The sequence below is a fragment of the Falco naumanni genome, chromosome 14 (genome assembly GCF_017639655.2).
Source record: "Falco naumanni isolate bFalNau1 chromosome 14, bFalNau1.pat, whole genome shotgun sequence".
Lineage (NCBI taxonomy): Eukaryota > Metazoa > Chordata > Aves > Falconiformes > Falconidae > Falco > Falco naumanni.
This window is the reverse complement of record NC_054067.1, coordinates 974,779-1,000,474: the sequence shown is the minus strand read 5'-3', so window position 1 is coordinate 1,000,474 and position 25,696 is coordinate 974,779. Positions and strand designations below refer to the sequence as shown.

General features: G+C 52.4%; 2 protein-coding genes across 5 annotated transcripts in view; both read right to left on the bottom strand.

The window, feature by feature from the left end:
- Window positions 1-754: 754 nt before the first annotated feature.
- On the bottom strand, window positions 755-18,647 carry ARHGAP36 (Rho GTPase activating protein 36). 2 transcript variants are annotated; one of them, XM_040614680.1, is made up of 11 exons: window positions 18,497-18,647; window positions 15,275-15,431; window positions 11,814-11,876; window positions 10,363-10,619; window positions 9,107-9,299; window positions 8,559-8,614; window positions 7,952-8,102; window positions 5,705-5,853; window positions 4,880-5,050; window positions 3,070-3,167; window positions 755-2,105 (listed from the first exon to the last, which is right to left on the bottom strand). In XM_040614680.1, the coding sequence occupies exons 2-11, from the start codon at window positions 15,387-15,389 to the stop codon at window positions 1,967-1,969; spliced, it is 1,392 nt and encodes a 463-aa protein (XP_040470614.1). In that variant the 5' UTR covers window positions 15,390-15,431; window positions 18,497-18,647; the 3' UTR covers window positions 755-1,966. The 2 variants fall into 2 exon arrangements, with proteins under 2 accessions (XP_040470614.1, XP_040470615.1); XM_040614681.1 differs by lacking the exon at window positions 18,497-18,647 and having other exon boundaries at window positions 10,363-10,581; window positions 15,275-15,428.
- A 5,396-nt stretch (window positions 18,648-24,043) lies between these two features.
- Window positions 24,044-25,696, bottom strand: part of ENOX2 (ecto-NOX disulfide-thiol exchanger 2) — a 50,867-nt gene continuing 49,214 nt past the window's right edge. For all 3 annotated transcript variants that reach the window (XM_040613945.1, XM_040613944.1, XM_040613946.1), the window contains one exon: window positions 24,044-24,645. In XM_040613945.1, the coding sequence (XP_040469879.1) occupies window positions 24,514-24,645 (132 nt within the window). In that variant the 3' untranslated portion in view covers window positions 24,044-24,513. The remainder of the gene's footprint in view (window positions 24,646-25,696) is intronic.

Here is a 25,696-nt window from a genome sequence, read left to right as displayed (position 1 = left end):
AGGAAGCAACTACAAAGCCAAACCCTGCCTGCCCTGAGTTATAAAGCCAGACGTTTTTGCCACGATTCATGGAGAACAAACACTGTTGTAATCATCAGTGTGTATCTCATCGTTTCTCCAGAATAAAGTCATGGATTTACAGCCAATGTCAGGTAATCCAAAGAAGAGGAGCTGTGACACCAGATCCATCTGCCCCAAACACTAAAAAGTCCTGGTTTAGCTCATTCCTGTCTTCTTTCTGCCCAGCTGCTTGCCAGCATTAACCACCTTCCTTTCTTACCTGTCTGCCCTGGTTTTCTACAAAAGTACTGCTCTGGGCACCAGTTCTCCTCCCATCACATTCCTCACCAGCTTCCTACCCACCTGCCCTCTTCTCGGCTCTCCAACTGCATTTCCTTGGAAGTAAGATCTAAACTGTGAATGTGACCATTGACATGTCAAGACAAGAATATAAATTACATCACCTCAGAAGACAGATGAAAGACAAAAAGACATTGCATGCAAAATTCACAGATGCCTCTTTTGCTGTCCCTTTGCCTTTGACTTCCCCCTCCACGGACACTGTTGACTCTGCACCGTGCTGGCTGTGGCTCGCTGTGCCAGCCTAGCCCGCCGGAGTGCCTGTGGATGGCTGCCAGAGCATCCCTCCCTGTGCCGCTGCTTCACCCGGAGACAACCCAGCCCACAGGGGTTACCGAGTAAGGGGCAGCCAGGCCACGTCCGGCAGAGTAAAGGGAAAGAAAACAACAGAAAATATTTGCTGATAACTTTCATTCTGCCAGATCAGCTAAAAACATATATTTGCATGTAACCGGCCGTGAATTCCAGCGCCTGAGCAGCAGGAATACCCCAAACCGGACAGTTCTCAGCCAAAGATCATGAAAAGATGCTGTAATCTGTAAAATATATTAGGTCTACTTACTGAACATTAACTCGAGGAAAACAGAAGTTTATAATCTTCAGAGATTATTGTTCCCTCTTACTACACCAGCCGTACATTTTGGGTTCAATACAGTGCTTTCTGTCTATAAAATGAGTGGTTTGAAACCTGGGTTCAAGCAAAGCAGCAAGCTGTGAATCTGGAGGTGGCAGGCCAGGGTCTTTGCAACGATGGTGCTGTTGCTTTGGCTCCAAGAGAGCTTTCCCTCCGCACGAGCCTGGGATAAAACACCACGCAGTAACAGGGATCCCAAAGCACCAAGGGCACAAAGTTGAACTGCACTTTCCACCCTCACTGCCCTGCTAAGAGGCACCATCCAGTGCTGTCTCAGGCCAGGCTCCTCCCTGCCAGCACAGGGGGTCCCAGCCCCAGGCTGCTGCTGTCCCCTGCTGTCCCCGTAAGCAGCCAGCCCCACCAGCGCCCAGCGGACGCCCGGAGGGATGCCAGCTGGAGGTTATTTTAGAACTCCGAGTCCTGTCTGCTGAGCATGGCACGAGCCATTGGACACCTGCTTGCTGCTCCCCAGTCTGCACCAGTTCACTGTCCCAGTGCACGGGCTGGCCGTCATTCGGAGGGGAGAGGCTGTCCTCCCCAGGCTGGGGCAGAAACCTCAGGGCCCGAAGTGCAGTGAAGCGGAGGAGGGCACTGCGGCACCTCAGCCCTGCAGGCAGGCTGCGGCCCACGGCTGTCTGGTGCTCCCAGAGCACGCTTGCCTCGGCACACCGCTGCCCGCACAGCCGGACCTGCACAGCCACTGCACAAGCACACCGATTTATTGGTTGCCATCTAGCAACAAACCCACGTGTGGAAAGCTTTTCTGCTGGCAACCCACAAACGCCTCTCCAGTGGTGGGTCTGCCTGCACCAGAACCACTTGGCACATCTACTGGTAGCAAAGATGCTCCCACAGACGTTCATACTCCTTTCACTTCTCCACTCCTCCAAAGCAAGAGGGCTTCTTTTTTACGGGGGAGAGGTTGCCCGGATTTGTCTGCAGAAGGCAGTGTGAGGACCTGGCCCAGCCTTGCTAGATGCCGATGTCCAGGTTTAGGAATGAGATGCTGCTGTACAGCTCTGATGAGACCGAGCTGCTCTCCAGGGTGCGGGTCCAACCAGGCAGTGCAGATGGAGCATGCTCCTCTGTTGAATCCTCACTCTCTGTGCTCCTAAGAAAACAAAAAAAGAGAGAGATGCTGTTTGCAAACTGCTTCTGTTGCCAACTGCACACCTGAATGGCCTCTAGCAGCCAGCTCAAAGATTTGCCAACTCTTTGGACAGTCCAAAAGGAATGTAGAGACAGACAAGGAACAGTAGCATAGATGACTCGTAAAGTCTGTGATCCAGGAAACCATTTCACACCGGACAGCCCATGTTTGCAGAAGGAGTCAGCAGCTATACAAGGAGACTGAAGGCTGCCAGACGTGTTGTGCTTCAGACCACAGGGGAACAAAATACCTCCAGTGTTATGTGCCATGGTCGTGGACCCAGATTATGGGACACATGGCCTTTTTACCCCACTTTCTTTAATCACAGGGAAAGGCATGAACACAGATTCTGAGCCTCTGTGGGTCGATCCCATCTTGCCACCAAAAGCAGATGCACAGACATAGCTGGCAGTCGCACGCAGACACATGCGCACACAGGACAGGCAAAATCCCCACAGAAGCGCAGACAACACCAAGGGTGGTGAAAATTTGGAGAAAGCTGGTGATGGAGCTGAAAATGGAGCAGGCATCATGATGTGTTCAATCCTGAGAGGTTGGAGCAGCAGAGGAGTCTGGGGTAGGTACGCACACAGAAAGATGTGCACAGCGCAGGAGCCCTGATACAGGGCAGATTTGGGTAAAGGAGAGAGCGTGGCACAGGCTGGGGAGGAAAAAAGGAGAACAGGGAGCTCCAAGGGACGGAAAAAGTGGGGTGTTTCAGCTGTTAGGTGTTAGCACAGAAAGTGAAGGATTTTAGCCAGGAAGCTCATGACCGAAAGTGATAGCAGGAACAGGGAAGACGGGCAGAACGATCAGCAGGATCTGTCCATCGCTTGCCAGCAACGCGGTGAGCGTTGCTGCAGGTGGGCTTTGCCCCCGTGCCGCGAGATGCCCCCCAGCAGCACTGTGCCTCGCGGGGACTTACGGCACGGCGCTGAACTTCCTGCGCAGAAGGTAGTCAATGACATCGGGGTCAGTCTGAAACAGCCTCCTTAGGACGCCACATTGCATTTCTGGAGAGACCTGGGAGGGATACAGAGACATGCTCACTCGTGCCATCTCCTCCTCTCTGGAGGAAGATGAACAGAGGCAGCCAAGGACAGCAAAAGGACTCCAGGTCAATTGTGCTCACAGACCCTCCGTGTTGGTGTTGTGTCCCACACACCTGCCAGGAGGCTGAGCAGGATCTTAGCCCCTGCTTTTCCCACACTAACCCCGCTCCTTTGGCTGCCTGCAGACAATTGCTACAAGGCTTGTTGGGGACCTGAAATGTCACATTCCCATAGACCTGTAGGAAATGGACAATTCTCGGGAATTTTCCCAGGTCCTCTCCTAAAACCAGGGCCAGGAGGATTGCTCAGTGTATGCTGCTGCTGATCCAGGGGTGTTCTGCCAGGGTTTCAAACACAGCCTCCGCTGGGTTGTCCACAAGAAGAGCAGCCACTTGAGCTATATGACTGCCTGCCGCCCACCTACATCACATCCCTGGGGGACTGCTTCAGAGTGCCCGAGCCCACACGAAGCACCAGTGACCCTCGCGCCAGCACCTTGCTGTGCACCCTCAGCGGCTCTCCCACTCAACCACCATACCTGCCTCTGAGCAACCCTGTCTGCGCTCAGGTACCGCACTGCACAGCGCTTGCCCTTTCCACGAGCATCTCCCAGAGCAGCAAAGGGAAGCGCAGAGCCTGGAGAGGCGACCCCAGTCTGCCATGCCTCCCTGGCACCCGTGCTGCACAGGGCAGAGTGCAGAGTGCAACAGCGAAGGCTTGAAGCCCAGCTGGACAACCATGCAGAGCCAGGAGAAAACACAGGGGGTCTGTAGGAGGTTGGAGAGAGGATAAAGCCAGACCCTTCCCAGAGGTGCCTGCGCACAGACTGAGCTGCAGCAGGGATGAGCTGCAGCAGAAACACTTCTGACAGGGAGAAAATTCTTCCCCCGAGGCTGGTGCAGCCCTGGGGCAGGATGCAGAGAGGTCACAGTCTCCATCCCTGGAAATAAGCAAACCCCAGCTGGATGTAGCTCTGATCTAACTTTGAACTGAGCCCTGATCTGGTTGGTCTGGAGGTCCCAGAGCTCTCTGTCCATATGAACCTTTACCTGACTCTAAAAGATGCTTTTGGGAACCCCAGGTCGATGCATCCCCTAGGACAGGATAAGCCCTCCCTGCCTCCCACTGATGGTCTGAGTCACCCGCTGAAGAGTAGACCTGAAGCGATCCCATCCTTTGCTGCCCTCACTAGCTCTCCCCACTGTGCTCTCCCTCACTAGCTCTGCCCATATCTGCCTAAGGCTGTGGCATCTCCACCCCAACACCATTGCCTTCCAGCTCCTTCCCTCTTCCAGGATCTCCTGTTTTCTCCTGTTCTTCCCCCTCCCTCCCCTCACTGGGACTTTAGGGAAGAAACAGCACTGAGGTACCACTCCTGCAGTTGCTGTTGGCCAGCTGATTCCTGTCCCAAATGAGGCCAGTCAGGCATCACTGGGGTGAAAAGCGACAAGAGGGAACCTGTTCATGGCGTGACCCTCAGCTCTGCCTTTACGATGCCAGTAACAAGCCATCCCAAAGTAACAATTACACCTGCCGTGAGGAATGAATCACATTTTCATAAGCTAACTTGATTAATCTGCTGCTAAGTGGGGCTGTGAATTCATCCTTCCTCCTGCTGCCATTAGAAGAGTTCAGAGAGGAAGGCAGGGTCTAGAGAAGCTGCCCTGGGAAAGCCTCACCTACCATGAACAAGGTCTGGTAGTGCTCAATCAACTTCTGGAGTACCAGTATGATGGCAGCACTGTCTTCAAAGTTCATGGCACCAGCGTCTTTCTCTCCAGGCTTCTCCTTCTGCAGGATGTTGGGACCAAAGACTGTGGCCAAGTTTGAAACTGTCATTTTATTTCCAGGAATCTAACAAGCAAACATAAAAGGAAATTGCAGATTATAGATGCACCGGCATCCCAAGATAGCCTCACCCACCCCAGGACAGGAACACAAGCTGCTGAGTGAGGCCAGGGTGTTGATCTGGGTCCCATTTGGTCCTCTCCGAGCTGGTGGCAAGGCCAGCGTGAAGGGTTGTGGTGCTGGAGCACACGCTCATCCCCTCCATGCATCAGGGTCTCCATTCCCATCTACCTTGCTTTCACAACCCCCACCAAAAGGTAACAATATTTCTGTATCATCTTACAATATGGGACAAAGACAGTCTCTGAATCATGGAAAGACTTGGAGCTTGAATTGTCCAGAGAAGTCAAAATCAGCCCTGACGCACAATCCTAAGTCCTTCATGAAAGCTGGATGTGGAAAATCAGAATTATTCCACCAAAAATGCCCCTTGTGCTGCCTACGGACACACAGCCAGGTCTCTCTGGGGTTACTGCAACCCAGAAAAATCACTCAGCTGGTCCAAGAGCAATGCAGATCTGGCAAGGACAAGGGGATTTATCAGCAAATTGGTTTTGCCAAAGGATTCACCCAGGCTTTCAAAAAGCCCTGCTTGGTTTAAACCAACGAAGTCTGAGCGATCCCTTCTTCATGCAGTCGACCGGTTTGGGCCAGCCTTACCTCCTGGCCATCAGGGCCCCAGGAGCTCTCGGCGTGCCGGGCCACCTCGCTGAGGAACCGCAGGAGCCGGTGCAGCGTGTCGCTGTGGCAGGGGGGCAGCAGGAAGAGCAGCAGCTGGAGGGTGGCCAGCTGCGCCGGACCCTGCATGGCTAGGCAGAGAGCAGCCCGTTAATTAACCTGGTTCCCAGCCCACTAGGCACTTCCAGCTGGACAGCCCTCATTTACATCCACAGTAACGAGCTCTGAAGGGAGCCACACTGGTGTCTTACCCTTTATCCCATCCATGCAGGGAGCATATAATTAATCCCACTGCTGTCAAGCAGTTTTGGTAAAGAAGGGTGGTAAGGAAGGATCTGGGAGCCAAATGTTTGAAAAATTTTACGTGGCGTGGTGTGAATTTTCATGGATTCACCCTAGAATCCACATGCAGTCCAGGGCCATTCAGCCTTTTTATTAACAGTATCAGCAAGGGGAAAAAGTCACCTCTCTGCAGTGACAGTGACACTGAGCTGGCAAGGAAGAAGGACAGGGGGACAGCAAACAGCCAGCCAGCCAAGGCTGGACAAAGTACCTAAAAACATGACAAGGAGGGTATGATGCAAGGGGGGCATTGAAAGCTCTGTGTGATGGATGGCTGTGAGGAAGGAGCAGCGGATGGGGGGTGCATGGTCCCATATTCCTGCTTGGTGCTGGCTGCGCGGGGGGCTCCTCAGGTCACTTCTATAAGGAGAACTGGCAAGATCTTCTGGTTCAGGATCACAAAGCCAGTGTGAGCTGAAGATCTGCTCAGATCACACACGCTGGCAGCAGCAAGAAAGCAGGTGATGGCAGTTAGCCTGTAATGGAGCGTGTAACTAAACCGCAGCCCTGCAACCTGCTGAAGACCGTGCCCAGCACACAGCTGGGTGGGCTCAAACCACAGCTGGGCAAGCAGATGGAAGAGAAATCCACTTCAGGCTATAAAACATTAACAAGACTTCAGGCTCAGGTTACTTGAAGACCACCAGAAGGTGGAATATTGGAGAAAACAGCACTAAAGTTTTTACACAATCCTCTATGAGATCCTGGCTGCTCCTGGAAATGGGATAGTGGTCCAGAACAACCTGGCTCTAGCCACAGGTGCTCGCCCTGATGTTAAGCCTGGAAGACACGGCTCTAGCCTGTATGCATCACTCCAAAAAAAGATGTATTTCAGTACTGTGAATATTCTGCAGTTCTGCTTGGCTTTGGGGGGCAAACAGCAATGATCTTTATTAACTTTCTCATCTCACATGAAGCCCATCTTTAGATAAAGTAACACCAGTTTCCACTGGGAAGGCATACAGAAGGTAATTCACTTGACAGTTCCCAGCCATTTGCTTTACACTGTGTCCTAAAAGTCCTTGTATATGACAAAGGTGTGTCATTTATTCTCCTGTATTTTAGGATGCAGACTTGTACGAGAGATACTGTCACTTCATATGCAGCAAGAGATGAAAATACAAACAGAAGTAACAGCTTAGCAGATCTGGACAAGGGTTAGAGGCTGCTGACCCATAGGGAGAACACGTGACATTGCTGGGGAAGGGTGAAAGGTGGGACTGGCAGTGACCCTGACCCTTGCAGGGGCTGACTGCAGGCCCAGGGACAGTGCTGCAGGGCAGCATCCCAGGTCCTGCCACTCCTTCACCACCACCCGCGGTGACTTCAGCAAGGACAGGCTGGCTTACGCTCCTGCTTTGCAGCGCAGGTGTGCTGCATGCTCAAATACCTGAGCCTGGGGGCAGATTTGCCTTATACATTCCCCTAAATCCCTGTACACCTCTGCTCCCCCCACCACATGCCCCATCTTCCTCCCTGGCATGGCACACAGCCATCAGCAAGCCCACTGGTGTGGAGCTGCTCATTTTTGACGTGGAAGCGGGGATTCAAGGATCTGAAGAATCAAATCTGAGGAGAGAAGGGTGGCAAAAGGGAAGCAAAGACATGGTGAAGGAGACCAAGGTAAAGTGATGCTGGAAGCTGTGAAGACTGCTTAAAAACTCAGTCACCTGAAATATGGGTGGCAGGGGGACCTGGGCAGAGGATTTGCAAAGATGCCTGTACAGGCAGTGCAAACTGCTGGGCTGAGCTCCTGCGCAGCACGCCAAATTGTGCTGAGACCTGGTACTTGCATAAGAAGAAAATTCCCTTTTTTTTTTTTTTTTCCTTACAAACCCAAGTGTGATGGGTGGATGGTGCAGAGTGAGTCTCTGCCAGGGTACTCACAGGCTGTGCTGAGGAAGGCTGCATAGAGCTCTCTGGGTATCAGTGAATCTGGCATGTCCCGAAGAAACTCTTTCAGCAGAGCAGCCACATCATGAACACTTTGATGCTCATCCAAGAAAACATCCACCCCTCGGTCAAACTCCTCCCTCAGCTTAAAGATGGAAGAAATAAGAATAAAAGCAACAGTCAGTTCTTCCTCTTTATATGACTCATGCTGCCAGGATCTGTCCCTGTACAGAGCTACTGCAAAGGCAGGACACAAGGGCTGGCTACTTCTGACATCCCTCCGACTCAGGGCACCCCCAAGAAAAGGCACACCAGAGCCCAGCAGCCTCCTGCTGCCTTGAGGATGGGCCATGGGACCAGAAGGAGCCCCTGGCTCTGAATGGCCAACCAGGGCGTGGAAGCTTGGCTAATGGCAGCTTGGAGAGATGAAGCCTGCTCCCTGTGGCTGGGAGAAGGACCCAGCAGCAGGTTAAGGCTATCTGTGATCCAGCATGTGCCTGTGATATCTTAGACCTCTCCACACCAATGTCTGCTTTATTCATTCCCCACCCACACATGCATCTGCCCTTCGCATGCAGTACTGCCACAGAGGATGCTTCACCTGCTGAACTCTTTTCTTGGAACTCCCAACCCGGAAGATGCCCACCGTGTGGAGACCTGGGGGACAGACAGGTTAGTGCGCTCATTCCCACAGCCCCCTGCCACCCCGACCAGCCCTGGGAGCACCTCAGCATCATGGAAGTGGTTCTCTTGCGCTGCAAGGCAGCGTGTCCTTCCCTGCTTCTGGCAGAGGGGGTAAAAAGAAAGGTTTCAGAGCTGTAAGGTTTTCGGGGGCTGCCTGTGGGCCAGGGAGATCTCATCCGTGCAGACACTCTGAGCTGGGTGCTGTGCTTGCAGGGGGAGTTAAGGCCAGAGCACTCCAGGAGATGGGTCGCTGACACGCAGTGACATTCACTTCTCAGCCCAGATGCTGCACCCAGCCCGGCAGACTCTCCCCGGTGGCTTTTCGGGAGCGTGCCCTGCCCCAGGAGTCAGCTGCCTCCTCCATCTCGGGAGCGGCTGGGCTGGAATCCCCCAGCCCACGACAGGAGGGGTTTTACCGACCTACCGCGGGACACGCCGCCCGGCTGGAGGGGCATGCTCATTTACCGTGCGTCTCAATGTGTTTGCAACATCTGTCCACAATCCGCGGGACCTGCCAGGTGATGGGGTTGAGGCTCAACATCTTTTTCTTGCCCAGGCTTCTCTGTGGATCCAGCTCGTGGGGGTGTGACAACTGCAGCGCCTCCAGCAGCTTGGAAGCATCACTCAGGTCAGTGATGGAGTCCACGGACATGGCCCCCTGAGGTGGAGCAGAGGTGATTCTCAGGGTGGCAGGAACTACCCCACAAGATCCCAGTACACCGTCAATGCTGTGACCTCAGGAGTTTGTGGGAAGTGGAGGCATCACCTCTGAACAAATGCTGAGGTCTACAGAGCCTGTCTGGGGTTGCAGGAGAACCACAGAGATGCCTTCCATCTCCCAAGTGCTCATTTAAGTGCGCTGCTCCTGGTGGGAGGTGTTCCTAAATGCAGCCTTCCCACTGAGGCAGCCCCTACACCACGCGCAGTCATGGGGAAGGAGCAAATTTCCCCACATCTTTCACCTCTGACTGCACAACATGCTACACTGAGTTACCTGTTCTGGAGCTGCTTTACACCAGGGGTTACAGGCACTTCGCAAGAGGCAGGCGTGGGTCTCTGCTCCAGAGAGATGAGGCAAACCAAGCCCAGCCCAATACCCTCCTCCTCTTGCAGGAAACAGGACTAAGGCCAGGAGGGTGGCCAGGCTGCCCGGGCACACCGCCTTCCACCCGCTTTGATGCAAGGGTAGTCAATGCAGAGCAGCTGGGCAGCACAGCCACTGGCCCCACAGCAACGAGGGGTCCGTCCCTGCCACGTGGCCAGGGAGCCAACATGGCCACCACCAATGGCAGCAACTTCTGATGGGACTTTCACAAGTGTGAGGCCCCATCTCCAACTGCAACATTGCCAAAAACGTGACATTGTTTCATGGAAAAGTCATAGCTGTTCACAGTGCTTCTCACCAAGATGTGATGCAACAAAGGAGTAGAAAAATCCCTGCCACTGATGAATGTCCTCCTATCCCTCTCTGCCTTTGGCTGCCTGGCCACGTCCTTCTGGCAACCTTGGCTCCGTAAGAGCTGAGCTAGTAAAGAGTATCCCACGCCTCGCCGCCCAGCTCTTGGGGGAAGCAGGGACACCCCATTTCCCTGAGGGCAGGCTGGGACCAACCCAGCGCACAGCACTGATAACTCACATTCATCAAGAACAGACCCTGCCGAGGTCGGAGCCTCCCCCAGCCTGCAGCACCATCACAGTGCAGCCCACTTTTGCAATCGTACCCTTCGCTGGCTCCAGGAGCTGTTGTCAAGAAGAGTTGGGGAAAGCGGCTCCTCCGGGAAGACCCCACAGGGTACCAGGCCACAGCTCCTGCCCACTGGGGACTTCTTCTGCCTCTGAGCCCGAAACCTTGTCACTGTCTCTTCCACCTCCAGGCACAGCCGGCGACTCTTCTTCACTGCGTCCTGCAGTTGCCTGTAGGCACGGTCATTGGTGATGACCTGGAAGAGCGGGATCCCGAAGGTCTGAGGAGAGCAGTCTAGGGAAGAACATGGCAGAAATAGGAAAGTGTCACTAGCAGGGAAAAGGGAGGGGGAGCTGCACTAGCACAGCTCAACTGCCAGGGGCACGCGTGCATGCCTGGATAAAGTGATTGACCAACAGAAGGGAGTACCAGGATGCTGTAAAGGCACCGCCAGCAGGAGAGTGAAAAGGACAATAAAATGCTCTTCAGAGTTTATAAAGAGTTTCAGAGAGTATAAAACCAATTCAATGCATGACAAGGAGATCTGTAGCTTGAATCTGGGACAGCAGTCCTGTAACTACCAGTGTCCTTGCATGCTCTGTCCCCTCCTGCTCCCTTCTCCAGCTCCCCAGGACTGCCTGGGCAGGCGGGAAGAGCATCTCCAGTGACCCTGGGCAAACCCAAAGGAGAGCTGCTGCCCTGGAAAGCTGCAGGACACTGTGTGGTGGGACTCAGGGTGCAGTGCCATCAGAGAGCTGAGCAGCGAGGGCATGGTGTGGGAGACAGTGTCCTGGAGGAAGAGGAAGGAGGCGCAGGGGAGCTGGGAAGGCAGCAGGAAAACTGGCCCCCATCAACATGCTTGTTGCAACCTGTCCCAGTTTTTCCTGAACTTCCCTTCCTTTTATTGGTTACAGCCTCACGAAGATGCCATAGCATCTATGAAGTGGAAACTTCATAAAGGAGATGCAAGGAGAGCTCTCCTTACTTCCAGCCTCCCCACCACCCTGGGCCAAGTGGGTTTGCAACTGAAGTACAAGCCACAAATCCAATTAGTAAAATATCAGACTGCTGCTCAATAATTTCCTTAAGTGGACTTTGTACAAAATTAGTAAGGGCTCATTCCCAGCTGGCTGTGCTCTACAGTTCTGGTTTTCCCAGGTTTGTGGCTGATGTCCTTCAAGGGACAATAAAACAGAACTCAAAGTAGCAAGACCAGGGCTGAAACAGGCAGGCAGAAATATTCACGTGTGTGCATCTTTACAAATGCATGTTCATGTGCACACATATTTTGTCCACACGCACACACATCTCTTCCAGACTCCCTCAGGCTCATGCACGTACCGTTACAGCCCATGCTGGAGAACTGCAGAACAACATGGGACAAAGCACCTGGCTGAATTCAGGGACCTCCCAGCTCAGCTTCATCAAAAATCACCAATTCTGTTTGAGAGCAGGGACCAAAACCTGGGGAAAAGGGAGGCTGCTCACCTTTCTTATCCTTGGAAAAGCTCTCCAGTTTCTGGCGGATAGATTTACTGCCTTTAGGTCCAACTATGAGGAGAAAAGAAAGCAAAGGTCCTCCATCATCAGGCTGTGTTAGCACGGTCTCCCCTTAAAGACATTTACCTTTCTGTACACTTGTGAGCGGAGCATGGCCACAGGCAGCTCCCGTGGGCAGAGGGACACCGGGGGCCTGAGGTGGCCATGGACCAGAGAGGGATGAGGCCATGAGGCCACATGGGATGGCATGGGATGGCATGGTGGGTATCACCTACCTGGGGGAAACAGCCCCAGAGATGGGCCACCATCCTCTCCAGGCAGAGGAGGGGACCTCCCACGCTCAGGCACCTGGACCCCATGGCACCAAACCGTAGCCATGGGTTAAAGACACCCCAGCTGTGGGTGGGACTCACCCCACGTGCCTCAGACCACAGCCCTGTAAACCTCTCTCCATCAGGGCTTACTGATGCCTTGCAATCCAGATGTGCAATCCGGCAATGCAGAAAACTGCAGGTCAGAGCATATGAACCATCAGCGGGGCAGCAAATTAACTGGGATTACAAAATGGAGAACATATGAAAGAGCAGCAGAAAACCTTCAGCTGTCCAAAGGCTGTAGCTTAAAACTGTTCTGGCCACCTTTAAATTCTACATACATGTTAGACATGACTGTATTAATTATGATGTCCTAGAAATGACTCAGAAAGCTACCCTAATTTATCCTCAGAGGTCTGGTCTTGACACTGGAAAAAGGCATGCAGCCCCAGAAAAGCTTTTGCCAATGTTTTACAGAGCACAGACAAATAAAGTCAGACAAAACACACATCACCAGATATCCTGCAGCAGGCCAAGAGAGGCAAGCCCTGCTCCTAATTATTCCCCACATTGCGCTTCCAGAGACAGCAGCTCAGCAGCCATGAATTGAAAAACGAATTCACTGCCCACCCTAAATCCTTCCAAGAGACATCGCCCCTGTTCTGGCTTGTGCTCCTTATTCCTGAGGAATTCTTTTCCTAGAAACAGCTTATACAATTGTTTGGGTTATTTTTGTAAGATTAAGAAGAAAGCTATGAAAGTTGGTATGAGCAACACGTGCATAAATCACATTAACTATTCTGCAGCGCCATATGTGTTGCTTCATTCAAATGACCAGATAGCGGGAAGATGAACAACAACCTGGAGACAAAACCCACTCAGTCAAGGAAACAAAAGGCCAGCAAAACGCTGCTGTTTCAGCACAGTTAGGAGGGGTGACACAACGTGCTGAGGCTGAGCATCTGCTTAACTCTCCACTCCTAAAGCTGTGCAGATGTTCCTAAGGGAAACAAACCACGAGGCAGGAGATAAAAGAAATTGTCAGGATCCTCCTGTCCAGAAGCCCAAGCTGATATCTCCCTCACAGAGGAACGCATATGATCCACTACAAACCTAGGAGACAAGGACAACTTCTTTTCACCAAGATGCATGACAGCAAGCCTGGTGCTGTGCATCCTTCAAAGATTTCATCTTTCCTGGTCATCTCCTGCTCGAACTGCAGACTTGGCCAAAACGAGATGTGACCCATGACTTGTTTGCTCTGTAGCTCAGGAGGGTCATCCTGAAGGAGGCTGTTTGCTGTAAGGGCTGAGATGCTGGAGAAGTTTGTTGGGATTGAATGAGGTAAGGACTGATGGAAGGAAGAGAGGATATTGAGGCTGAAGGTTGCCCCAAAGGATGGTTGACAAGGGGAAGCATATCCTGTGATCCTCATTGTCTAGGTATCTGGAGATACAAGGATCAAAAGAGGTGCTGAACACCTTTTCCTCGAGGAAAAATCATCACAACTGTGCAATGGCTGTTCATTAAAAGCGGCAGGAATTTCTTATGGGCAGATGCTGGGGAGCAAGTACAGACAGGTGGATGGACCCAAAGGGAGACTGCGCAGCCCAGATTCAGGCATTTCCAAACATTATGAACTTCCCTTTAAAACGCTGGGACAAGAAAATGGTGTTTCAGGCAGAATAGTTTCATAGCTAATGCTCAGCATCTCACATGGACTCCCAGCCAACTAACTGCCAAAAGAGCAACGAGCAGGTAGAAATCTAAAGGATATAAAGATGGACAAAAGGAAGGAGGGATTCCCTGACAGCAGCTGTTTCCTTCAAAAAACAAGTGAGCATGAGAGTCATGTCCAAAATACACAGAAGGATGAGATCAGAACTTTGCAGTCCCCTGCACTTACCCGCAGGAAGAGAGGAGCCCATCAGACAAAATGCAGCACATTTAACAGCAAGGAAGGAAATAAGTTTTGGGGGTTTTTTTTGGTTGCTTTTTTTTTTTTTTTTTTGCATTGCGCTCTTCCCTAGAGAAGCTACTGCTGCAGGATAACACTGAAAATGGGATCACAACAGTTCAAAATAGAAAAAAAATTTAAAAGGAACCAGGATGTTTGTGGTCAGATAAAGGCAGCCTGTTGTGGCTGGTGCTGGAGCCCTAGAGCAACTGGGAGTTTCGTGACGAGAGGGAAGCCATCTCTCTTTTACTCTTCTTGAAGCCATTTCACTGCATGAAGCCTTCCAGATATTAAGAGAGGAAGCCATACTCGGATAGCACCCTGAGTAAGTACTTGCTGCCCAGTATGAGGTTGAATTTGGGCGTTAGGAAACGCTCCTTCCCTGGGACATGTCCCCAGAGGCATGGGGGGCTCCATGCTTGGGCTGGAGATGCTTCAGCTCCCTTTGCACCCGCACTGCTGGTACCACTCAAGCCTAGGGCTGCTGAGCCGCAGGCATCTCCTGCCCTGCTGGGATGCCAGAATACACCCCAGGACAGAGGAGCCATTTCAAGGTGGCCTGTCCACTCTTGATTTTACTCCCATGAGTAAATGTGGGAAGGATTCAGCTGATCCCCAACTCATTGCACTTGCCTGGTTAGATGTGTAGGCATCGGGGAAGACAGGCAGCTGTGGGAACCCTGAGAATGCCTATGTGTCTGTGTAGGCTAGGACAGAGAAGCTCAGTCCCTGTGGAGCTTCTATATTTATCTGCCCATTAATTTCAGTAGCACGTCTTCTAGCCTTGCATAAACCCCATCCCAGCATCAGGACTTTGTGCTGGACATGAACCCAAAACGCAAAGTTTGTCCCATCCCAACGGCATTAAGATAGTCCCAGCAGAAGGCCTTGCCAAATCATATTTAATCTGGTTTGGATTAGGGGGATCAGAGGCAGGCAACAGGCAAGGTCACATTCTCACACTCCTATGGACACACACACCCTCCTCAGAAGGCCAAATAGGCCTTCGAGGCTCAGACCAAAGCAGGGAACAAAAAATAAATTGGACCAAAATGTGTTTCAAATGTCTTTCCATAAACATCGCCCTGTGTTATGAAGTGTGGGTGTGGGGATGAGTAGCAGTAACAGCTCAGCCCCGAGCCCTCCCGCAGCAGCAGCCACCCTCTCCCATCCTCTACCTTTAGCCAGGCTGACATCTCCAACAAGCAGCTTCTCCTGCAGCTGGTAGAGAGCAATCTCTTGCAGACTGGCTCTTTCCAACTCCGAAAGGCTGTGCAGGGGCACAGGCTGCATTTTGGTGTTCTGTCCTGGCAGAAGGGCTCAGATAAATGTCCTCTGTAAAACATATGTATGAAAATAAAAGAATCGCACATCACAGAGATGCCTGCTTTAGGAGAGAAGCTGCTGAAAATGCCACAGGGTGTCTGCAAGTGCCGGAGACACTTGCCCCTCCTTCACCTCTCCCAAGAGCCAGCTGATCAGTAGATGCCCCAGCCACAGCATCTCCCTTTGACCATCCACGCAAAGGTCTTGGAGGCATCAGGGAGTACATGAGGGACCTCAGCCCTGGATGCCAAAACCTCACAGGCTCCCTGAGGCACCTGTGCTTGGCAGAGAGTTTCCTTCCTTCTGATTCTAGCTGCCATCAGTTTTCACATGAAACCCAACACCATCAGGTTCACGTACACAAGACAGGACACATCCTGGTTAGCCAGAGTAGGGACTGTGGTCCTGATGCTGGGACTTGGCCATTCTTCACCATGGGAATATAGTTCCTGGCTGGCATCAGCCTCAAGACCACATTCCATATGACCAAAGTCAGGATGGAGACAAGCCCGACCATCTCCTTACCAAACCTGGAAGGTACAACATGTTACAAAACACAACAAAAACCCGTGTGAGAGGACCAAAGCCAGCAGCGCTTTGTCCTGCTTGGTCTGACACTATCTAACACGCTTCTCTTCCCACCTGGGAGCTCCTCAGCAAACAACAACCCACGGAGCCAGGGGCTCCATCCCACTGTGTCCTCACCTTGTGCCCACAGACCTAACCTTCAGCTGCAGGTACAGGCAGCTCTGTTGGGATTGACTCTGGATACATTCAGACTTAAACTTTCATCATCCCCCTGCCCCACTAAGAAGTGGCACCTGGCAAAAAGCCCGTCCTGGCTGCTGGGACAGCCTGAGCATTTTGCAGCTCCCTCCAGACACCCACCTCGCTTCACCCCTGCCATCCAATGATCTCCACCAAGTCAGGGGACCCAAGGCTTTTGGCATTAACAGCTCCTGGCAGCCCATCTTCATACAAATCAGCTGAACTCTGCTTCTGGCCAGCCCCCGACTGCAGCTCAATGCAAGCAAAACCATGGGCTCTGGGTGGAAAGGGCTTGGGACAAGATGCCAGACTCGGACTGGTCTTGGGAGGATGCTGTGCAGATGTGCGCCCCTCCTCTCCTTCACCCACATCCCACCATGTGCTGGATGCTGAGGCGCAAGGGATAACTGCGGAGCGGTGGCCTCCTGAGAGAGCCTTGGCTGTTCAGTGTGGGGACACGGGGGCTGCGCGCTCGCTGCCGCTCCCTCTCTGCTCCTGCAGCGTGCTCACCGGGCCGGAGGGGCTGGGCAGCTGCTTCCCACACTGCAAGGAGGTGGGTGTAGCAGCTTCGCTCCAGTGTGAGCGAAGAGAAGACAGCTTTGGGGGTTTGGATTTTTTTAAGTGATAAGAACCTTCTAAAACCTAAAAAGCAGCACACAACCCACTAAACGAGACTTACAGCCCCCTTTTATTCACAAGCTTTTCTTCTCTGCCTCCCCCCCTCCCCCATTTTAAATTGGTTTATTTCTTATTTTAACACCTAACACTAGGCTTCATCTCTTGTAAGACTTCCAGCACCAACCAGTGCTTGCCAAAACCTCACCAACACCTATACCCCTAGCACAGGCTGGACTGCAGCCCACAGCCCTTTGCGGGTCGCAGCCAGATGCCGAATGCCCCATCCCATCTCCTGCATCCTTGGGGAGCTCTCCCTGTTGCCTGCAGCCTCCTGGAGAGGCCACACAGGGCCACTGCACCCAGCTCCTCACCTTGCACTAACCTGGGTGCCCCCAGCCTCCCGCGACACCTCGCTGGCACCCAGCAAACCCTGCCATGGTCTGAAGAGCAAAAAGCAGCAGTAAACAGAAGAAAGGACTGAGGTTATGAGCGTGTGCACAGAAAAGATATGGTCAGAGTACAGCTTTCCCAAAGAAAGCTTTAAGGCAATAATGAAAAATAAACACGTGGAAATCTCCCAGAGCCAGCTGTGACAAGGCAGCCTCACAGGCTCTTGTACCAGCCTTCAGCGCAGCCCTGCCTGCCCACCTCCACCCCCTGTGCCCGGGGCAGTGTTTCTTTTGGCCAGGTTTCCAATATCTAAAGATACTTAGAGTTATTTAAATTTTTTTAAAAAAGAAAAAAGTTACACACTACCCAGCGGGGCACACCAAAAAAGGAATTCAGCTAAAGACAAAGATATTCTTGAAATGTTTGATGTTTATTACAAAAATTACGTGCCTCAGCACAGACGTGGTGACAAATGTGAGATGCAGCACAGCCAAGCTGCCTGGCACAGCTCAGCGCCTCAGGTTGATTACCTGTGCAGGTGCCTACAACCGCCTCATACACTGGACTCAGGGGTAAACCACCCAGGAAAAGCTGGTGCAATTCCACTTAGATGGCAGCTAATTCTGCAGGCAGCTTGATGCAGCACCGACCCCTACCCAGAGCCTGCCAGTCAGGGGATGCATTAGCAAAGGGGCCAGAAAATCACAATATCATTGAGTTTTAGGTGAGGCACAGCCCACAGAGGCATTCATGTCTTGTTTTAAATGGTGGGTGGTTTTTTTTTTTTTCACTATTAAACAACACCAGGAGCTGTTCTTTAGGCTCTGCAGCTTGTTTGGCCACCCCTCAGCCTTCTGCCCCTCCACGTGCTCCCTCCAAGGCAAACTCAGCAGTCAGCCTTGAAAGTCATACATGGTTGTTTATAACTTTCATCCCACAGGAAAAAAAAGTGTGTGGAAGGAAGAAGCAGCCCTTTAGGAATGTATTTTATTTACTGTCTCAACGGGGCTGCATGCCAGAGGCCAGTCTTAAAGTAAAGTAACTGGTGCTACCAAGCTTTGAGAACAGAGATGCTCGGCCAGGAGCTCCCCTGGGATGGCAGCCGGGGTGCAAGAAGGGGGTGCAGATAAAACATCGGCTTTGATGGGCAAGAACATCTCCCCTTGCCAGCAACAGCTCATGCGTTTCTGCCATGCCCAGAAATGAGGGATGAGCAGACGCGGTGCCCGAGCAGGAGCCTCCCAGCAGCACAGGATGGACAGACGAGTCCCCAGGACAGACACACTGAAGGGAATTACCTTTCTGCAGGCGAAGCTCGCAGCCGCCGCAGATCCCACATCCACAGCCCCTGCCCGAGTGGGAGGGACAGAGCCGAGTCACCGAGGATGCAGCTGCCCTGGGTCAGGGCGGAGGAAACCCGATTAGGAGAGGGAGCAGAAAAGAGGGAGAGCAGGAGGGCAAGCTGCTGCTTATCTGGCCCTACCCGTGAGGGCTGTGAGCACAGCCCCATAAAGCACCGCCACCGGCTTTCTGACAAACTCCTGCTTCATCTGTTAACTCCAAAAAACCTGGCCTTACTTCTTGCAGCAAGCATGTACTTCTGCTCGTGGGAGCAGCTAGGCCACCGACACCTCCGACCACCCCGAGGGCAGCCCCGCAGAGCCCCGTGGTGGGCGGCAGGACAGCCCCTCCGGCCGGGCACTGGTGCTCCGCGCGAGGGGCACGCCAGTACACAGTAGGGGCAAAAAAATAGAGTACTGCAAATCCTCTCGTCGAGGGGGATGCCGTAGAAGGAATCTCACTAACTGGAAAACAAAAATAAAATGCCTTTCGCTGGGAGTGTTAACACAGCACTTCCTCTCCGCAATGACTTTCCCTGCTTATTTTTAGGACCAGGGCTTATTTAAGGAGATCTCACGGGAAAAGCCCAGTCCAGCTGCCCCTTCCATTCCCAAGGAGCTCCAGTTGCTCCCCCATTTTCAGCACCGAAGTTAACCTCTTCCCAGCTAGAACAAAGGGCTGACATTTACCTTCCTTCCTCCTCACAGCACAGCCAGGAGCAGCGCAGGCTCCCTTCTCTTCCTTCAAGGTGATGGTTTTCAGAGCAGTGTCTTGCGCAGCCCCGAAGAGCCGGTGGGGGAACCTTCCCTGCCTGCTGGCAGGAGGAGAAGCAGAGAAGTGACAGAGAGGAGATGCTGCAGCTGAACACAGCTGAGGGGAGGAGAGGGGTGATGAGAACATGAAATTTCTGCCAAAAAAAATGAGAGCCAGAAACGCTGTGTGGAGAGAGAGAGCGAGAGAGCAGGGTTAGATGGGAAGGAGCAGCGCTTCCCACGCCTGACAGTGTTTGTGCCTTGGCAGGGCATCGATCACGGCTCAGTTGATCTCCTCTGTCCCCATGCTTTCCCCTCTCTTACCAACCAGTAACCTACCAAAGCATCAGCTGTTCTGCCAGGTGAAACCTGGAAAGGGAATTTGCTGCTTGGGTGCTGGTCAATGAGGGCCCGTGGATGGTCTTCACGTTGGCTGCCCAGGCAGACCCCCCAGCTGCCCCATCACAGCACCTTCCCAAGGACCGAGTCTCCAGGGCGGGCAGGCACGGGCAGGCTGGGCCAGGCACACGGCTGCGCTCCGCACCCATGATGGGCCTGAGGGGCCGCAGGGGTCCCCCGCAAAGCTCTGCTGTTAAAGAGCCCACAGACCCGACAGGACAGCTACCATCTCGCACAACGTGCTGTACGTGGAGGGCTAGACCCCAGAGAGACTTACACATCTACAGCAACCCACAAGCCACCCAAAATTGGCACCTCCTTGCGCATTAACATGCCGATGAGCACCTTGGGGACCGCAGCTGGGCTCGCGGTCCATGACATGGTGATGACAGCGGTGCCACAACATGTTCCCTGGGCAGAGCCGTGCTGCCCCAGCTCTGCCCCAGTCCCACTGCAGGAAGCCGAGCTGAGGACATGGCGCAGAACCCCGGGAAGCCATCCAGCGCCTGCTCTGCGGGGGCCCACGTGCAGTACAGAAGCGGGTGACCGCCCGCATGAGGTTTAATGAAGGACCATCCCTGCACCCGTGCCCGAAGAGAGGGGAAACATCTGCAGCCCCTGCTTTCACTCCAGGTTTGCCCGCTAAGATGCACAGCCGGTCACAGCAGGTCACAGCACCGGGGTGACAGGCCTCACCTAGGGCTTGTCTCGCTGCTGCTGCTACTAATGGGACAGCTTTCCTCTTAGCAAAGGGTCCCCCAGCCCCCTCGCCCCCTCCGGAGGACTCAGCTGACAGTGCCCCAGCGCCAGGCAGTCCTGAACGGCATGCCCATTCACTGGTGGCCCTCCTGTCCCCCATGGGATTGCTAACACCAGCTTCCATGCAGCAATTCAAACCTCGGGATGTTCCTACGTGCTCACCGATGAGCGCGAGGAGATTCCTGGCTCACTCCTGGCCATCCACAGGCTCCCCTTTAAACCAGACATCTGCCGTTCCGTTGGGACCCAGCTCTGCCACTGCCTGAGGGAGCTCTGCATCTCCCGAGGGAGCAGGCACCGGCTGCCACCAGCCAACTCGCTTCCCTCCCCGCAGCAGCTGCGCCTTGAGAGGCCACAGCCAGGCTGGCAGCCCCCTCCAGCACAGCCCCTGCGCGGGAAGCCCCTCTGCAGGCTGCTGCACCTCTGTGGAGGCTGCCCAGTTCCCACGTCCTCCGTGCATCGCCTCGCTGCCCGTCTGTGCCAGCAAGCATAAACTGGTGTTGCTGTGCTGCACCAGACACCCACCCCAAAACCCACCATAAGCATCAGCCTCCACCTGCTTTGAAGAGGGAAGGAGGAGGTCACGGACCTTGCAGTCGCTGCCCATTGCATCTGAAGAGGCTGCAGAGGAAGCAGGGAGCATTTTGCAGCCATTTGCTATGGATGCCCTGCTGGCCCAATGTTTGTGAATGCCCTTGAAACGTACTACGACGACAGTGCAGCCCCACGTTGGTAGAGGACTTGGGGTGGAGCATCCCCCTTTCCTGCAGCAGGCAATGTAAGCTAGGTGAGGAAAAGGAAGCAGCAGGGACAAGATTTGCCCATAAAAAATGTTTATTCCTTAAAAATACAACGTTCACCTGCAGTGACACTATTCAGAACATTTCTTTAGAAGGGTTTTCATCTGCTTCCAGTGTAGCAAGCGCCAGGAGCAAGGAGGGCAGGCAGCCTGGTTCCGACAGACAGGTTTTATCACCTGTTCCTGTTGCCTGCACCCAAGCCTGGAGGGCCCTCACCAGCTGCTCCAGCTCCAGGAGGCACCCACTGCCAGGGCTCTCCCTGGAGGCAGGGAGGGTTTGGTTACCTGCACCAGCATGTCCCTTCCATCCTCGCTGTCCAGGGAGCCCCTCTGTAGAACAGGTTTCTCCTGGTGGCAAAGAGCACAGGGGGTTTCAGGGAAACCTCAGTCCCTCTGGAAGGACGTTGGTAAAGAAAGCTTGGAGAGGGGAAGGAGCAGGACCCAGGACTCCTCTGGCCCTTACTTGCTTTTACAGCAGCGAGCCATCGTTCTGTAGGTCCCAGCTCCACTCCCTTCCACTGCCCCACAGAACAACCTGCCTGCTCCACCATGACACTGCAGAAGACCGTCTCGACCACACCAGCTCCCACAGGATGGGCCTTTTGCTGGCCAAGATGGCCTGTCCCAGTTACCCCTTCCACCCTGCAGCCGATACTCTGGAGGACTGGAGCATCATGAGTCCTTCTGCTGCATGAGCTTTCATGTTTTAGGTTAAATCCAGGCACCATGCCTCGTTCGCCCAGCTGATCTCCTCTGGATGCAGAGTCCAAGGTACATGCCTTTCCTGACTCCTCTGTGCTCTGACCACGTCTGACCTCTCCGCTCTAAAACAGTCTCATTTTCTGAAGTTTCTTTCCTCATTTTCCAAAGGAGAGGTCTCTGCTGAACACAGACTGCTACCCTGTCCCCTCTCCACCTGGCTGGACTGAAGGGACAGGGCAATGGCAATGAGTTCCTGCAGGCAGATCTCCTCCACAACCACCCCAACTTCCCGCTGCCCTTGCAGAACAGGTATGGGGCTCTGCAACTGGAACCAACAATGATGAGGACAATGGCTCATCTAGGCTGGAGGAGCTGCCAAGGTTAAGTCAGCTTATGCCCCGTGTCAAACCACTTCCATAAAGAACAGATGGGTCATTCTGATACCAGACTCCTCTGAGAGGAACAGAAGGCCCAATACGCACAGTGGACCTGCTGCGTCCCTGGGGACTGGGTTAAAGGTGTGAAGGGACAGCTGCCTACCCTGGTACAGCCCTCAGATTATTATCCATTATTGAATTTTCCAGCAGACGGCGGTGAAGTTGCAAGAAGCCCAAGGGCAATCAAGAGAGACTTCAGGGCATTGGGACAACTGGTTAAGGGATCAGGAGCACAAGTGGTGTTCTCCTCTATCCTTCCAGTTGCAGGGAAGGATGAGAGGAGAAACAGGAACACCCAGCAGATCAATACCTGCCTCCAAGCCTGGTGTAACCAGAATTTTTGGTTTTTTTGATCATGGATTGGTCTACACAACAGAAAGGCTGCTGGTGACAGATGGGGTACATCTGTCTCAAAGGGGGAAAAGGATCCTTGTGCAGGATTTAGCAGGGCTCACTGAAAGCCTTGAAAAGGAACGGCATGAAACCAGGCCTGCTAGAGAGAAGCCAGGGGTGGCACACCAGTGTTGGAGGGACAGTGCACTAGTGAGGTCCTCCACTCTGCTCCACAATATGCTGAGTACATGGGAGCACATATGAAATGTCCCTGCACTAACGCGCGCAGCACCGTAGCCATCTCGCTGGAGGCAGGGGATGGAGATCCACACAGCAGCAAAGACACAAGGGTTGTTGATGTGCTAGAAACTGTGGAAGTGTCTGAGAACAGTCACATAGGAATTAGGGCTTCTGCCCCCAAAAGGTGGCGAGATCAATAGTCCAACTGACATGCATCGACACCAATGCACACAGCACCAGCAACAAACAGGAGGAGCTGGAAGCCACTGTGCAGCTGACAAACTATGATATAGTTGCCACCACAGAAACACAGTGGGATGACCCACACAACTGCAGTGCTACAGTGGATGGCTATAAACTCTTCAGAAGGGACAGGCAAGGAGGCAGAGGTGGTGGAGTAGCCCTGCGTGTTTGGGAGAGTTTTGACTGTCTAGAGCTTGACAGTCCAGTTGGCAGCCGGTCACACATGGTGTTCCCCAGGGCTTGGTACTGGGGACGGTTCTCTTTAATATCTTTATCAGTGATCTGGACACTGGATGGAGTGCACCCTCAGTAAGTTTGCAGAGGACACCAGGCTGGGCAGGAGCGTTGATCTGCTGGAGGGCAGGAAGGCTCTACAGAGCGATCTGATCAGGTTGGACTAACAGGCCAAGGCATTTTACCCTACAGCTTACTAACCTTCTGCAGAGAGTTGGGGAGGAGGCTGCCATTTACTGAGAACATGAGGAACAGCCTTTAGGAAGGTCCAGCAGGAGAAAAGTCTGTGCTGCTTGTAGCGCTTCTTGAAGTTCAGTCTCCAAAGCAAAGTGGGTGGAGAAATTTGGTGGTAAGCCATCACTAAAACAGGGGTTGGATGTAGGCTCCCTGCTCCACCCAAATCAATGGAAAACTAAATAACCTTCCCATGCAAAAAATTATTTACAGACTGACTCTATGATGCACAGACCACCAGTGGCACTGCCATAATCAAACACGGCTCCTAGAGACACTGCCTTCATCTTAGCTTAACTGTTAAACCATTAGTAGAGAAAACAGCATGAAAAAGAACCAACTGTTTGGCTTAGAGAACTCTGAGCCACCAAATCTGTTTAAACATACCTGGTTTTAATCATAGAAATGTCTAAAAAAATTGCTTCCCCCCTGTGCTTTTGGTGGTTCTAGAAACCAGAAAATGCATCTTTGTTGTTGCTTCAGAGGACAGTCTATGGCTGCTCCTACCAGCAAAAAGAAGGTGCAGGATGAGAAATTTGGGCACACAAAACACATACAACATTAGCAAAACATACAGTCAACACACTGTGCTTAAAAATATCAGACACGACCTTCTTTCACAAAATATATTGAACAGCACTTGCCTGTTAACAAATAACTGATCAAAGAAGCTACAGAACTTGAAGTTTCTTCCAGTGCTGCTCTGGACTTAGTTTCACTTACATCTTACACCACCCAAGTCCGTGATGCGTGCAAGATAATCATCACGAACAGAGGAAAGAGGCATCCCAGGTTTTCTTGATGTACGTATCTTGCTGCTGCTTTCAGTGTTAAGTCAAAGCTCAAGTCATTTTCAATCCATCAAAGCCACAAAACTTCCACCTTTTCTCTAGACTGGCCCCAACCCCACTCAGCTCCTGCCTGAACGTGTTCTGGAGTCGAGTCATGAGAACTTCCACTTCTGCAGTGCAAATCTGTGAAAACAAAAGGAAAGCTTCACTAAAAATGAACTCTTTTGGTTATGGAAGCCCTGTAATGACTGGCGATATTCAAGCTCAAACACATTTAATTGCTAAAGTACAGTACCACAGCTTTCCCTAGACACACTGTCCAAACACGGTGATAACCTTGGGGCGGCATGAATTGTGCTACTGTCACTTTTTGGGCCAAGATGGCTGCAGACGTAACACTAGAAACAAGGGTAAAAGGACCATCCTTGTTTTTTCCACTGTGAAATGCAAGATAAAGAATTAAAAACTCCCAAGCATTTAAGTAACTGAACACTGAGTACTTTTACCACTGCTTCAAGAACAGAATTCTCAGTTACTAGGTATAGAAATTAGGGACAGAGGGAATTTACATTCACGTTCTGAACAGTCACCAGCCTTCCTGTACAGCGCACTACCATGCCCCTAACAGCACAGGAGTTGCTCAAACAGAGCTAAGACACAAGATCTGGACAATACATTGCTGCAGAAAAAAACCTAAACGGAGAAGATGGACAGATTTGCTAGAGGAGGTCAGACTAAAGGCTTGTCAAGCCAGACTCTTGTTTCAGAGAGTGACTCATGGTGGAGGATGATCCACCCAGTTCCTGTCCTGAACCAGACCAGAGAGTTGGCACAGCCCCAGGGATGTCACCCTCCCGCTGTTCAAGATGACTGGTGGCACCTTTCTTCAGGGAGTGCTCTCTGTGGTAGCTTTTTAAGCTTCTGTAACACTGCAAGAGGTAGGAAGCATAACGTGTTACACCATTATCTCATACAACTGAATCTTACTTCCAAAAACATTGACAAAATTACATGTTTTCTCAACACTGAGCTGCAGCTAAAGCCTCTGTAGTGTTTTGGTGGGGTTGAAGCAGGGCATGCGTCTGCCAGCATCTTTACCCAGTCACACACCAGCTATAGAATCTCCATCAAAAGTCAAAGACACATCGGCAGGAAGGCCTGTAAATTTGACTGCTCAGGCATATACTACATACAATTAAAGTTCAGCATGTGAATAAACTTTAAGATGCTGCAC